At 41.7% G+C, this 16,034-nt stretch overlaps 1 protein-coding gene across 2 annotated transcripts in view; it reads right to left on the reverse strand.

Moving 5' to 3' along the window:
• Positions 1-5,173: 5,173 nt before the first annotated feature.
• Positions 5,174-16,034, reverse strand: part of PRIM2 (DNA primase subunit 2) — a 218,895-nt gene continuing 208,034 nt past the window's right edge. For both annotated transcript variants that reach the window (XM_084754859.1, XM_084754860.1), the window contains 2 exons: positions 12,096-12,164; positions 5,174-5,730 (listed from right to left, as the gene is read on the reverse strand). In XM_084754859.1, the coding sequence (XP_084610985.1) occupies positions 5,506-5,730; positions 12,096-12,164 (294 nt within the window). In that variant the 3' untranslated portion in view covers positions 5,174-5,505. The remainder of the gene's footprint in view (positions 5,731-12,095; positions 12,165-16,034) is intronic.

The following is a 16,034-nucleotide window of genomic DNA, read 5'->3' on the forward strand; positions in this document are numbered from 1 at the left end:
GAGCCATGCCTTCACCCTCCACAGCCCAATTTTACTTGCAGGTTTTGGAAACACGGAATTTGAGATTCCTGTGGGATGACGAGCAAGCAATGATTCATTGCCATGCTTAATGAGGGCCTGAGACAGTCAACCATCTGCCTATGAATAAGATGCGATGCTGTTTACTAGGAATTCACATGTGAAAATGAGTACCTACATTATCTATAGCATGCGTCAGTCGGCTTAAATGTGACATGGAGCCCACATGGGATTAGAAGGTATAAAGCAATGTGGGTGCCAGGGAGGTGATTCAGCAGGTCCAAAGCACAGCACTGGATTACAGAATGAATGAATGAAGCCCAGGAAACAGGTGAGGGTATCAAGGAAAGTCTCATGCACAAAGCAATATGGAGGTGATGGAGAGTCGCGGGAAGAAGACTCCATGAGGAGAAAAGTACTTAGGTTACATTTTGAGAAGAGAAATGGGAAAGGGACCAGGTTCAGATATAAGGTGATGTCCATTTAGATCATCTAACACGTCATTGGTATACTTAGAAACTTAATCATTTACTTATGTTCCCTTTCATCAGACTATAAAATCTTTGAGTATGGGAAATGCTTGTGTGTGCCATGTGCTCATATTTCAAATCCTAATAATTAGAATTGTATTGAGTTCATAGTGTAATGCACGATAATCCTGCTACTCGGTAAATATGCTGCTAACAAATAGGAAGGACAACTTAACGTGGTCCCAGTCATAGCACCACTCAATGTTTTGGGCCAGACGTTTTGTTTTGGAGTAATACCGTGTAGGGGGCTTGGCAGTCTCCTTAGTACCTATCTCCTAAGTAAGAGGAGCAAGTCCCTGTCAGTTGTAAGCACCAAAACTGTCTTAAACATATCTCCAAAGGCAAAGTTACCCCGAGTGAGCCCTACTGGTTTAGACATTTAATCAATTTCTTATATTAAACAGACTCTCAGGAGGATTTGAGTATCTGGGGGAGAAAAAAGCAGACTTAGGAAGAAAGAACACAAGCTTAATTTTAGATACATTATGTATAAGATACAGGGTAGGAGCTCCTCATATAGATGTGCAGGGGGCAATTGGATGGAATGGTGTGTGTGCACTTTGAGCAGATTTCATAGGAGGTAAGGCATGGGAGTCATTTGCACAAATATGTGAGAAGTAATACCATAGAGTGGGTGGATGGACTCAGCCAGGGAGACTGGTAGAGTGAGTTAAGGACTAGGCAGGAACTCAACAGCAAACCAAAGGCTAAAGGGGGCACCAAATTACTAAATAAGCATTGAGTCAGTAGAAAGGAAAAATAAAAGAGACATATGCACTACAATGTCTTTTTTAGTAAGTAATTTTGGTACCCTCTATGGCCCATGTGGACGCTAAGAATAAATATATCACATGAATGGAGGTAATCAGGAAAGTGTGATGATTCACTCCCTTATTACAGAGAGTCTTAAATGCATTGTTTGCCAAATTTGTCTTCTTTCTAAGCTTTCAGTGTAAAAGGAATATAAGGCAAAACCCTAGAGTTTCATAATTCTATTACAGTGAACTGAAAATCCTATCGTGCATTTATTAGCAGTATCATTTCACTACCTTGTCATCAATGTTCAAAAACAGAACCCCAAAGAAAGGCTCAGGGGAAATATAGAGGCTTTGTACAGAGACATACTTCTTAGCTGTTGATAAGATGCTGCAGTCACAATTCGTGGATAAAATGAAATGTCACGGAGCAACAGACAAAAAGAGCTTACTGGATAGAAAGCGAATCTAATAACAGGAAATAGTATTGCTTCTGGCAGGATGGTCAGAAAAGTCAGAAGATAATTTCCTCAGTGACACAATTTCCATAGAGTCACAAAGCTAATTGTCTGCAATGCCAATTATGGTAAGAAGGCTTAGATGAGGGCAAAGACCTGTCAAAAGAGGACTCAACACCAAAAAGGCAGCCAGACGCTCTGGGTAAATATAAACCAGCTACTGTATGAGAAATACTCTGATGTACCACTGGAGGTCCAGCTCCCAAATGATGCCTATGGCTAGTAAGGAGCAGTAAAACCAAACCTTCCAAGTCGGACCTGCTGAAAACGCAGCCTCCGTCCTGATGCTATCTGTGTTGAAAATGAGACAAACCAGACATTGTCCCTGAAATAACCTCTCCATCTCACTCATTAGTTGGGATATTTATCGCTGTGTGACACAGAGCCCTGTTTACCCCGGTATCCATAGGGAGGGCCAGCCTGTCCACCTTTTCCCTTCCTCTGCCAACATTAGGGAAGAAGTTAACGATGGATCTGGTTACCACAGTGTTTTGAGGCTTCTTAACATTTTCTCCCTTCCAGCGGGGAAGAAGTCCTCAGATGGCTTCAGAGGCAGAACGGCTGTCAGACTCTCACTTTATGGGCGCTTATGTTTAATGTCAAGCTGATGCCTGTGGAAGTCCGTGATTAAATTTACAAACTGCACACTAACCCAATGAGAACTTTAGAGTTGTCTCATTTCATCTTCCAAGCTTAAGCCCCACACGTTTCCTTCTCAGAAAACGACAGAAATTTGCATGAACAGTGCGGAGCATCAGTGACAAAGCATGCTACAGCAAGTGAGACATCCTTCCATGATCGGAGAGAGATCCCTCAGCTCACTGTAAATCCATATGAATTAAAGATCTTCTCCAAGCTTTATTCCACTCTCAACACATTCAAAATCTGTAATTGTTCTGTCTTATGGGTCTGTAATATAACAAGTCCTAAAAGGTTTACTTACAGTGTTCTCTTATGAACATGACAGCTAAGAGCTCTGTATCCTATGTAGAGCAGCATAAAAGAAAACCAGTAGCGTCTCCACGACCAGTGTCATCACTTCAACAGCTACACAGTCCCACCTTGTTTTTCTTCGACTGTTTCACTTGTTGTTTTTCAGAGTCACATAGCCTCATTTTTTACAGTAACAATCTGAAATACTCACTATTTTTTTCACTGGCTACTTTTTCAAAAGGCCACCATCATTTGGGTTACTCCTACATTATCCAACTTAAACAAGTCTGCCTTCAAGAAAAAAGCCCAAACTGTTAAGATCTGTGAAGCATGAGGGGGGAAAAAAAAAGAATTGCTTTTTCCAACCTCCCAAAGCACAAGAAAAGTATTAGTTTCTATTGTTTTGTTTAAGCCACTAATTTCTATCATCATATCTGTAGACTCTACAAAAAGCTTACACATTTTTCTGTATAACAGATAAGAGATCAAACCTTATTACTAAGATACTGAATTTGCAACAAAGACCTAAACAAATGTTATCTAGACATTAAGACGGTCAAGAAGATGACACACGTTCTTGAAATTGTCATTTAAAAAAAAAAAAAGGTACTAAGACATATCTACCAGTTTGTCCACAGCCTTGTCCTTCTGCCTCATGAAATGAGAAAACAAGGCAGCAGCAAAAGATGTCTACCCCCCACCCCCCACGGTTGGCACACCTGTCACCTACAGAGATCTTAAGACTTCTCACTTTACTGTGTGATGAGACTGTGTCCACTTCCCTTACTCTATACAACAGACCTACATGTGGCTGCTCAAAGTTCTAAAGCTGACTTTAATTCTCTGGTTAAAAATAACTCCGTGGAACATTTGTTCATAATGTTAAAAATAAAATAAAATAAAGACTTGGGGGTTTACAGTAACAGCAAATCATCAGGCTCCTGTTGAGAGTTAAGTGATGGCGATGTAGCAGAGGCTTCCACAGAAGAGCAATGATTTACAGTAGGCAAATATAAAGCTACTTTCTGAAGTAATGAAATTCATAAAAAACAAACAGTTGCACAGATAGCATCTCATCTAATTGTGTAACTAAATATTCCAAGATACCTTTGACCCAGAAACCCCAAATTAAGGTCCGCTGCCCCTTTTAGGCTTCAGTACCTCTTCCTATTTCAATTCTTCCACAAGGCTGCATATAAGATTGAAATTGCATCATTCTGAATAGTCCAGTTTTCTAAATACAATGTTTTTTCAGTCTAGATTCTGATGCACGGGAACAAAGGGCAGGTACCCCCTTACACAAGAAAAGAGTGAGTGAAATGGATGAGTGTTTTCTCTCAGTTCAAAGAACCCATTCTCTTAGAGCCCCAGCCTCGGGGAGCGTGGAGATGCGGTGGAGCAAGCAGGTGGGTCCAGGTGGCTTTGCTGAGCGCTGCTCACACAGGCTGCCCCGGCCCCACCCCTTCTCCTCGCCAGAGGTAAGCCCGGGAGCTGATGCTGCAGGTCTGCAATCACACTCATCCACAGTGCTTGCTAAGTCCCAGTGCTTGCTAAGTCCCAGTGCTTGCACTGAAAGGGATACGTGTTAGCAAACTACTTGGTAATTCGTACCTTAGACTTCATATTGTCTTGCTTTAGTAGGAAGCAGGTGGAACGCGCTAGAGATGCAGAGCGCCATGTCTTACTCAGCAGCCTGTCCCTTAAGGAATAACTACAGCAACTCTAGTTCTCAAGTCACCATTCATTTCAGTGTGTCTGCTGCCACTCAAAGGAACTAAGAACTTCTCTTTCCTGATAGGGAACTAATAGACCACACACACACACACACACACACACACACACACACACACACAGTGTCTAATCTTCACTGGTGAAACCTGACTAAAATGAAGGAAGGATGTAACACTGGCACAGACACATATGCAGAAAACCTGGGATTGCACAGCCTGCGCTTGCCGTAATGGAGCAACAGGAGCTCACTGTGTTTTTCTCACACACCAAAGTGAGGCGGCAGCTTAGCTAACCTCATTAGAAGTTTCCATAGGGTGTAGTCCCAAGCTGCAGGCACACAAAGGAGGAGGCAGAGGCTGGTATTTTTGCACACAGTCAGCATTCCCACTCACACCAAGAGGAAGGCTTTGCTGCTTCTATCACGTCTCAGGCATTGGCATCCTAAGCATGGTCGTGCCCATGCCAACAAGATACACTCACTCAGGACTTCATCCACTCCTTGCGCACTCACCCTGGGCTTCACTCACTCCTTGCACACTCATTCATGGCATCATCAACTCCTTACACACTCACTCAGGGCTTCCTCTGCTCCCCACATCAATTGACAGTGATGAGTATTTCATTTCAAATGACATTTTAAATAAAGAATGCTTAATCTGCTGTGAAATAAGACTCTCAATTAAACAGATACAGTCATATACATGGTGATATTTATTAGCAAAAATAGTCTAAAAGAAGATTGCATCAAAGTTGGCTTTAGTTGTACTTCTTGAGGACTGTCACCCCAAATACTGTTTTAATTTTCTTAAACAGAACTCAAATCTAAATATTCAACAAAAGGTTTCAGTACGAACTCTTCCTTTCTCATTCTGTCAAAAATAAGGTGGAATCAGGTCTGCTTTCCTGAGAAATGTGTGTGCATGAGCAAGTGGGTAGAGGCAGGTCAACAGAAAGGCTTGCAAAGGCAAACCTTATGAACAGGAATGAATTCCCTGGGGAAGGGTCACTACAGTGGCCACATCATTCACTGAAGTAATCTTCTAGACCCTCCAGCTCCATTTCCAGGGAGGAGTTTAGAGAGGCCACAGCAGACGCAGCATCCTTGGGCTTCTGGACACTGGGCCTGTGCTGAGGCGTTTCTGGCTGGCTGGATTCCTTCTTGATATCTTTGCCACCAGTTAGGATGCGCTGGCTCTCAAGAAAGAACTGATTTGGATGATTCAAAGAAAAGCCACAATCATCCACCTGTCCGAGGAAGCAAATGTTTACCATATTAGCACATAGCAACGCCAGAACTAAAGCTTCAAAGGCGGTCCCCAGCCTGCCTCACCACTGAACACCTGCGATGTGGAGCCCGGCTGCTCTCATCACTTACCCCACTTCATGCAGCCGAGCCTCAGCTGAAGGCCCCACAAACCAAGTGGCTAGAACACGTGGACCAGCCCAAACCTCTGCAATTGGCTCTAATTCCTGCTCACTACCTACTCCACAGAGCACAGGACCCAAAGCTACTCAAATGTTGCATCAAGCATTGTTGCTTCCCTACTCTGCCCTGTTCACATTACCTGATCCCCACTCTGCGACATTCTGGACGACAACTCAGCCCTCTATCCCCTATCAACTCTCAATTCTTAGCGTATCCACATCATGCAGTGTCTGTTGATAAATACTCAGGATAAAAAGTAACATTCCACGGGGTCTATCTGGAAGTGCAACTCAGCGGTAGAGCCCTTCCCCAGCATGCGTGCCACCTGGGTTCTGGCCCCTGCCCAAAAGGAGGAGAGCTTGGGAATCACATCTGGGCATGTCTCAGTGCCCATCAGGGATGCACACGGTACTGCATCCTTAGCTAGCCCTGAGCAAGAGGCTTAGCACACTTCTGGCCAAGCTTTTCGAAGTGGTATTAAAATCGCTTTGATCATTTTGACGCTGGTCCCTAGCGCCAGTGCATTTCAGAACTTAGGTCTAGCATATGCAATCTCATTTGGTATAATTAAAAGGCCGAACAAGCAATTTCACTTAATGTAACTTCTCCGTGTTAACTTGGAACATCCTGTAATCTGTGCTGTTGTAGAAATCCTTTTTAAATTTTTACTGTGCCTTAGTGGGAACCTAAGAGTTTATGCTATTTCTTTTCCTCACGCACTGAACTTTGAGTATTATCACATAATTCTCATTACTCTGTGCCTTTAGTAATCATGGAGAATGGCGGAGCAAGCGGTATTATTCCTAGACACTGATCCTCAAGTTTACAATGGTAAACAAGAACATCTTTCTTACTACAGCGGTACTTACTGCCTACTATGTGCTGGGTGTCATAGACACATTCTCCTCTCGTATTCAGCCAGAGCATCACTCATTCTCAGGGTTTTAGGCAACACAGCTGAGAAAGAGAGGCTAAGGATCTTGCTCCAAATTACAGTACCAAGGCTGGAGATGGGATATGAATGGCTGTCCATGGGTCAGGGTCCAGTATTTTACACATATACAACATTCATTCCTGAAAACTGTGAAGTCTTTTATGTTTTGATTATTCCTACCTGGTGTGGTATAATATAACGGGGAATCTTATCTAAAATGTCAATCTTCAAGTCACTTTCTTCACACCCAATCAATGGGTTAGGCTGCTGCTTCTATGCAAGACACAACCTAATGTGAACCCAGACCTCCTCATCCGCAGTTAGAGGTGACAACAGACACCACTTTTCTTGAGCTTTGCTTGGTTTTAAAAAGATGTTATTTTCAGATCCGTAACCATTATACTATGTCTTATTATTTATTTATTTGTTAAATATAGTATTTATTTGTGTGTTTGGCTATGTTAGCCTGGCTGGCCTTGAGTTTGCAATTCTCCTGCTTTAGTCTCCTGAGTGGCTGAGACTATGTTCTGTGCTCCCGCTTTTGGCTTTTACTATTTTTAATACAACTGTCTTGAACTCATTTGTACACAATAGGTATCCAATAAATATTTACTCAGTTGATCCCAGAACCAGCCAGTCATATATTTCACATCTTACTAACAGATGGCTGTGTTCTAAGCAGTAATTTTTCAGATCACAAGAAGGCATTTGACTAAAACTAAAGCTAAAGAAAATCCCAGCCTTGTAATTCATAAGCTGAAAAGTTGTTTCCAGAAATGGAAAGTGTAAAGGTCACAGATAAAGGTCCATTATTCTGCCTAGGCATATCAAAGACGGCTTTGTGAGAAAGTGCTATTTGAGCTGGGGTTGGCTAGACAGAGAGGGCAAATGCAGGGGAGGAGGCGGCACCCGGTGCAGACGTTGCAGAAGCATGGAGCGGTGTGAAGAGGAACAGCCCAGGGAGCAAGTGGTTCACATGGCCTGGTATAAGAGGCACATACGGGATAAAAAGACACAAGGTTAGAAAGGCTGGCAGGGACCAGACCTCAGAGATCCCCCGGAAAGCCAGGGCCTGTGTAGAAGTAATTCTCTAGGCACGAGGGGGTTGGAATTCTGAGTCCTTAAGGAGGAGAGAGCGTGACTGGATCCATGTACAATCTTGTCATGGATTAATCCAGACTGGTTGGGAGAAAAGGAGCTGCTATGGCTCAGAATTAGCCCTCAGTGGGTGGAAGATGCACCAGAAAAAAAAGGGGTATTTCTGAAAAGTAGGTGGCTCCAGATTTCCTGCTTCTTGGGTCATTTAATAAATATTGGGCCAGCAATTTTAGCTATGTTGCTGTGCTAAGTGACTGGTTCTTTATATATAGCTTTAAGAGTTATTACCTAGATCACCAAGGGGGGAAAAACAATCTTTATCTATTTAACAGTGGGACTGTTAACTTCTGAATGTTTCTTCAATGCTTTCATATACCCCACTTAAGACTTCAGAAACATGTGCGATAGGTTTCACAAGACCTTGGTAACAATTTATATGAGGAAGAAATTATGCTCACCTCGTTGGAAAATAAGTCACCAATCAATTTTCAAAGGGATCTATTTCTAAAGAAACCATTTTCAGTTGAGACCCAGAGATTAACTTACACAAGGCCTAGTGTTGCCATTTCCAGTCAAGGCAGGCAAGGATGCAAATGATCCTGTGTAGCAACACTCAACTGTTTTGAACTCTGCTCCTTAAAAACACTGAGGCAGACAGCTTTCGTTAGGTCAGCTTTTGACACTCTCGGAAGGAATTAACACATTCCACACGACCTTCACACTCACGTAGGTCTCATATTTCTGCCACAGCAAATGTAGGATGGAAGCAATACTGTTTTACCTATGGGGTATTCGGGCTTTAATCAAGAGGTTTTGCAATGACAACTTGTAATGAGGCAGCTGGTGTTACCACAAAGCCATATGGAGCTATCACAGTACTGCTGCAAATGGTATCAATTAACGAGTTCATTTTCAAAACTTGCGTTTAAGTGAATTTTATCACAGAGGCCTGAGGAAAATGAACACAAAGGTTTACAGGGGAGGGAGAGAGGATGGCAGAAAGTGAGCAATGAAAATAGATTCTATTTTTACACTATAAAAATAAGATATGGAGATATCTGCATCTAAAAGTCTATAGTAATAGATGTAATGAATACAACTAACCTTCTTATTTCACTGATTTAGGTGTAGTCTAAGCTACACCACTTCTATGTAAGAAAGGACTTAGATGCATTTCTTCAGTAAACTAAGGCAAGATTGGAAAATGGGTAATGATAGCCCTAGTTGTACTGGACATTACAGAAGCATACTGAAGAACGCAATGAACTGGGGTGTGGCTCACTTGATACAGTGTCTGCTTATTATCCCAGCACTCAGAAGGCAGAGGCAGGGGATAAGGAACTCAAGGTCATGCTTAGGCTACATAATAACCTGAGGCCAGACTGAGCTATAATAAGAAAACAAGGGGTTGGGGATTTAGCTCAGTGGTAGAGCGCTTGCCTAGCAAGCGCAAGGCCCTGGGTTCGGTCCTCAGCTCTGAAAAAAAAAAAAAAAGACAAAATAATAATAAGAAAACAAAAAAAAAACTTGGAAAAGAAGAGGGGACATAGAATTTTGTAACTCAAGTTTAAACCTAAACTTTAAAAAATAAATAAATAAAGATGAGATAGAGGATCTAAAAATTTGAAAGTCTGGAGTTTAGAGGAGTTTTACTTAAAAGGTTCACAAGTGACTGAGAGCATATATATGAAATTAAAACTCTCAAGCTAAGCAAGCAAAGTAAGAAATGCAGTCCTGTTTGGTAGTAGTTTCCTTTGAGATTAAAATCTTTCATTTTAGGGGGAAGCTTGTGAGACAAAGGATGCTAAAGTGGGAGAGTGAGGTGAGCTGGGGGACTGGGGGGTAGGGAATGAAGCCACAAAAGGATGTTCTAAGAGGGAAGCTGCTTAAGATGTTAAAAGGGAGGTGAAATATGCCATCAAGCAGGGAAGCTTCCTAAACTTAGGAAGTAAACAATTTAACAGCTTCAGGAAATACCTGAAGGTGACCAGATTCACTAGGCTCCCTTCCTCTCTAAGCATATAAAAGCTATGAGCACTGCTGAGAGACTCTCAGAGAAGCTGAGATTCCTGGAAGAGACAGATAAGCCCAGATGACTGGAGGAAGTAAAGGCCAGCCATGGTGCCTGAAACATGCTCAGACTAAATGAGGCACCTGGAAAGGACACTCTCCAACCTGCTGAGCTGCACGCAGGCTGTGTGCTCCAAGTTTCCAGCTTCCGCAGGCTTTCACTCAAGCTGGGATGGACTTTGGTGATGCAGCTGTCTTTGAGTCATTTTGATTCCTGTCTGTAACCTCTTACCCATCTTCCTGTGTAACCCAATAAAACTCACTGTTCACCAAGCTGGACTTTGGTGTGTTGTTGGTTCCCTATTTGTGTGAGTAGATCTTTGTTCACATCTTCCCAGGAAGTATCACACGTGCTCACGGGGCAGGGCATTCACAGCTGGTGCTGAGAAGCCCAGACATGGGATGTGACCACAGGTCCTGCTATGACCAAACTAAGGAAATTTTGTTTTTGCTTACAATGTTTTATGACAAATACTTCGATTTTATTAAAAACAAACAAACAAACAAAAACAACAACAAGTTGTTTTAAGGTAAGGGTAAGTTTCCAATTAGATGCCGAAAACAAGACTCATGGCAGGCCCATCTCTAGCTCTAGACGCCCCTCTGGATTAAGGCATGTTGAATGCATTGGAACCCCAGTTTTCCATACACAAACCATAGTTTGTGTGTTCACTGATTTGTTACAATAGTTCCTGGCTGCTGCTGTGGTCAAAGAACTTAGTGATATGCCTGATATCCATTAAGGGTTCCACAAGGGTAGGCTCATATTATTTATCATTTTAATAATTGATAAGACAATTTTGCTATGAACATATAGAAAATTTAGCAATTGTGTAAGCCACAATTTATTTTTTAAAAAAGCATCTTTCAACAGCTTAATAGAAAATGTAAATAAAAAATGTAGCATAGTAGCTGATAATGAGTACCTTTGTGAAGAAGCTCAGGATAATATCACGGTCCATAACAGTGCATACAAGCACCCCATGACAAGCTATTTCAGGAGGTGCAAAGACCTCCACGGCCTACTCTTAGATATGTGCTCCAGGTTAAGAACCCACACCCGACTTAGTGGTGGTAAATGAAGGGCCAGGGGGCTGAATGTTACCACACATATTTTCTGTTGGCTTGCATAGAGCTGTCGTTTTTGTCCACATGAATGCCTGTAGCAGGGCATTATACAGTCTACCATATTTCCCCCAACTGCAGCCAACTCCACCTTCCTGGGTTATTTATGTAGTCACTGCAGGCTCTTGGGCTGCTGATTCCTTCTTTCTATATTCCACGCCCCTCTGGGACAGATGGAGTCGCTCCGCACTCATCTTCGTTACCCTACAGGACTTTGAGTACTTAGGAGGTAGGCAAGATCATCACTTTTCTTGGTTCCCTTGCAGATAGCGATCTACATGTAAGCCACAGCTCTGCCATACAAACAGATGAGACCTGGGAGGCAGACTGACAGTTTCTTCATAGAAGATGGAAAATGCCTCTGGTTCTTTTGGATAGGCATATCCAAGGCTCCAAATCTATCTAGTTCAGGGATTGGCAAACTAAGACCTATGGGCCAATTGCAGATCAGTGGTTCTCAACTTTCCTAATGCTACAGCCCTTTAATACAGTTCTTCATGTTGTGGTGACTCCCAATGGTAAAATTATTTTCACTGATATTTCATAGCTGTAATTTTTCTACTGTTATGAATCATAAGGTAAATATCTGTGTTTTCTGGTGGTCTCAGGCAAACCCTGTAAAAGTGTCATTTAACCCCAAATGACCCTTTGGGTCACTCCTGTGACCTTCAAGTTGACAACTACTGCTATAGACAAAGTTCTGTAAGTTTACAGCTATGACTAGCTTTTTGATGGTGGCTTTTGAAATGTTGTGGCAGAGTTGACTAGCTGTGACAGAAATCATAAAGCCTATAAAGGCTTCGCAATTGGCCTCTTTATCAAAAATCTCAACAGCCTTGGGTCTGGAACCTAGATGCAGAGTGGCTGGTGCAGCCGGTGGCAGTATGAACATCACCAAACAAAGCACAGGGTCACAGCCACACGCAACCCATCTATAAAGTTAGTCAGTTTACTTACGTTATGTGTCATCTCAAAGTACTTCTGACAGGCTACCTGGTAATGAGTCCCCTTCACTAAATCCAGAATCTAAAATGAAGCAGGAAGAGAAAGAAAGAAAGAAAGAAAGAAAGAAAGAAAGAAAGAAAGAAAGAAAGAAAGAAAGAAAACAAACACACAAGTTAAATTTCTTCTAAGTCACTGTGGCCACAGTTGTTGGCCTTCTCACAGTCTCCACTCCAAAAAGGAAACTCAATAAATAAATCCTGCAGCGTGCTGTGCTTCCATAGCCTGGACACTGCAATGATGTTGAGATTACCCAGGAGTGGTCTAGCTCAGCGTTAAAACACAGATGGCAAGAGATAGCAAGTGATCTTTTTGACCTGCCACCATGACTTTTAATGTTGTTACTTTGACAACGAGAATAGATCCTGACATTTTTATTTCAATGGTTACTGTCAGCATATTATATTGTAGGATCTTTAAAACAAACAAACAAACAAACAAACAAACGTGTAGCTATAAACCTAGTAAGTTCACAATGGAGGCATAACGCAATCAAAAACACTCTTTGGACTTATTTTCACATTACCCATTTATATGGACACAGCAATAAACACTGCTATGAACTCATCAGGAGAAGCGATGTGAAGCCCTCTAGAGCAGCACAGAAGTGACAACTCATCTTCAGTTGGATGGCCTTTTCTGTAGTGAGGTCATTTCTAGTAACACTCAGCAGATGTGAGAGTGAGAAGCCTATCCTGAGCCTCTATTAGGAAGGCCACCATATCGTTTGTAAATACAAGTGGTGTTATAAACGCTCATCCTTATCAGCAGAGGGCAATGGTAGCTGAAACTTGTAAAGCTTCACAGCCTTCTGCCCCTCCCAAATATATAAAATATACATTTGACCCATTTACCAAGCACAGAAAAATGCTGGAATTAAGAGATAACCTAAAATAAAGGGACACGGAATCCCAGAGGAAGGTTCATTCGCACCCCGTTTCAGAAGGCTAACCGTCCTGCGACAAAAGAAAAGACAGCCTTGAATTCCCCGATCCCCATCACGGAACACTGCTTGACAGTTTTGACAGAAAACAAGAAGATTACAGATGTAGAATGGGTATCATGCACACCAGGAAGAATTTGTTAAAGGATGGCTTTCTTCTGATTGTCTTAGATCCAAATTTCATATCACCTTCAATTAACATTTATCTAAAATTTGTGTAAATGTCAACTTGTCACAGAACCCAGGATTCTGTCAATCTCTATGACCCATTTCCCCTCAATCATAGAAAAATGGAAAATAAGTTAATTAAAAATGAGCAACAATAAATAAAAAAAATAAACCTACAAAACTTTGCAAGTAATACCAATACTATGAGCTTACACTCCAATGATTTTCCACACAGCCATTAAAGCTATGATGAACTTGCAATTAATTAAGGAAAACGATAACAACAGATTGACATACATGAACTGTCATTTCAAAGAAGACTTCAAACACAAATTTAAGATTTGATGCCATAAATCACCTGAATATGAAATTAATTCACAGAAATAAAGCTGAATCATATGGCATATTGATGTCCCTTTTATGTAAAACTGAAACAAGGGAGTGGGGCAGTCCAAAACTGGCCGGGTCTTCTGACATCGATTAACAATGAAGGTAGCCCCCAATGGACCAATCTGACCCAGATAACCTTCACAAAGACTCTTCCCCTGTGAGTCCAGCTTAGGTCAAGGTGTCAGTTAAGGCTACCCAGCACAGGTGTTATACACATGTAAAAAGTTACTGACAAATAAGACACAGAATATGACAAATGCAGACCTAATTGAAAATTCTACATTTGTTGTTCATTTTTAATTAAATTCAGATTAAGAACACAGCTATCTTTACCACCGCCCTACAGAGGGGACACTAACAAAAATATTTTGGTTTGAAATCACTCACCCATCTATTTTTAAATCATTAATTGTTAATCACACCACAGCATATTTGAGAGGAACAAAAAATTTGTATAACTATAAATGTGTGATGAAAACAAAGACAATATTGGGTTTCTGTTGTTTGTTTGGGGGCAAGAAAAACTTACAAATTTAGAATAAAGGAGATGAAGCAGAGGAAGTTGGAAAAAACCCTTGGAGGAAAAAAGTGAATCAAGGAGAATTCAAGAGGCGGGTGCTTTGAGGCAATTAGGTAGCACTGTCAGACTCTATCTTCATTTTAGACAAGAAATACATCCTGTTAAAATAAAGTTGCCTGGAGGTCTCATTAGGGACAGGATCCATTTTAAAAAGAATTAAGAGATCATGTACAACTTAATCTAGCTTTCCATAGAGGAATACAGAAACAATTTATAAGCTTTCAAAATTAAACAGAAAATGTGAAACTCCCAAAGAACACAATTATTAAGAGTCCAGATTGTGATCTACATTGCAGAAATACAGGAAGAGAAACATGCTCTCAGCCCAGGAGTGAAGTGAACTGACTTACTCCTGCATCAGACTCCCAACTGTAAAGGGCAGGCTAGGGACAGGGAGCATCTCTCCAGCCTCTCGGGCCTTGGGCGGATCCCAGAGGGCTGAGAACAGAGGTGGTGGTGGGGAGCACTGACATGGAGACTGAAGCCTGTCTTAACAGGCAGACACAGTTTCTAAGAAGCAGGCACTTGATGAGGAAACGCCTACCAGCATCCGTTCTGATGCTTCACAGCAGCGCACTACACACCGCTCAAGCTGGCCAAGCACCCTTCTCAAACCGTTTCCTAAATATAATGAACTAAGTTTTTAAAAACATTTTTCTAAGAGACTTGAATTCTTCATAAAGGCACATATGAAGTCTTTCCATTTTCACTTATTAATTGTACAAACTATTGAGTTTCGCCATGGCACTTGATAGGTGTACATAAGATGCTTTGGTCATCTCCAGCCCCTTAATCCCATCCTGCCCCTGTCTCGCGCCGTTCTCCTTCCTCTAGACCCTCCTTCGCCTTTCATGTATTATCTGCACTGTTCTTTTTAAAATTATTACTCTTACATGTACACACACATAAATTAACAATACAACCTGCTTAGTCCGTTCACTGTTGCTTGTACGTATGTGCTTTTAGGGACCATACTTGGTATTGGATAAGCCAGTTAGGGGCTTATCCCTGGAGAGACAGATTCTCCCTCTCTCTGTATCCATTAGCTGCCTGTAGCCCTTCACCCAGTGGGGGACCCAGTGAGCTGTGTCAGCTGCTTTTGCCATTGTTCAGGTCTTGTTTAGGTAGGCATGCTGCTGAGGGTTCCCGGTGCAGCTCCCGTGTCCTATGCAGAAGACACAGCGTCTCCCCTGACTTCCTAGTCTTGTGGCTCTTAAAATCTTCTCACCCTCTTCAGGGAGGTGGACATGGCAGCAAAGCTTTTTAATGATTCAGCTGTTCCTTATATGCTGGCATTTATTTTTCATAATGAATAAAATTTTAAAATACCATATATTAGTCACTAAACACAGCTAGTTGAGAGGGGTCTGTGTGTGTGCGTGCGTGTGTGTGAAATAACAGTTACGGCCCATAGAGCTGTAATGCTAGCATCTTGTGTAGCCTACTTTGCTGACTTCAGAAGTTTTACAAGTGATTCTGAAGTGTCGGCACTTGCCTATGTAGTACAACTTGATGTTGGTTTGTTCTCAATTTTGTTGACTTTTCCTGACAGGAACATTAAATATCATATTAAGACAATCAACAAGATGAGCAACTTGCTGGTGGATAGGATGACTTCAAAGCAAGAAATATAGAGTTAGAAATAGAAAAGACAACCAAGATAGGCCCAAAATACTCTAATCAAGTTTGTGATAAAAAGCGCCATTCTATGCTCAGTAATCACAAAAATCCAAGAAAGGCTAGGAGATGCCTAAGATGGACTCTGAGGAAAAGAATTTGCGTCAGAATCAGTGTTCCTAAGGGTAAAGAATGA

Source organism: Acomys minous (genome assembly GCF_964271855.1).
Source record: "Acomys minous genome assembly, chromosome: 13".
Classification (NCBI taxonomy): Eukaryota; Metazoa; Chordata; class Mammalia; order Rodentia; family Muridae; genus Acomys; species Acomys minous.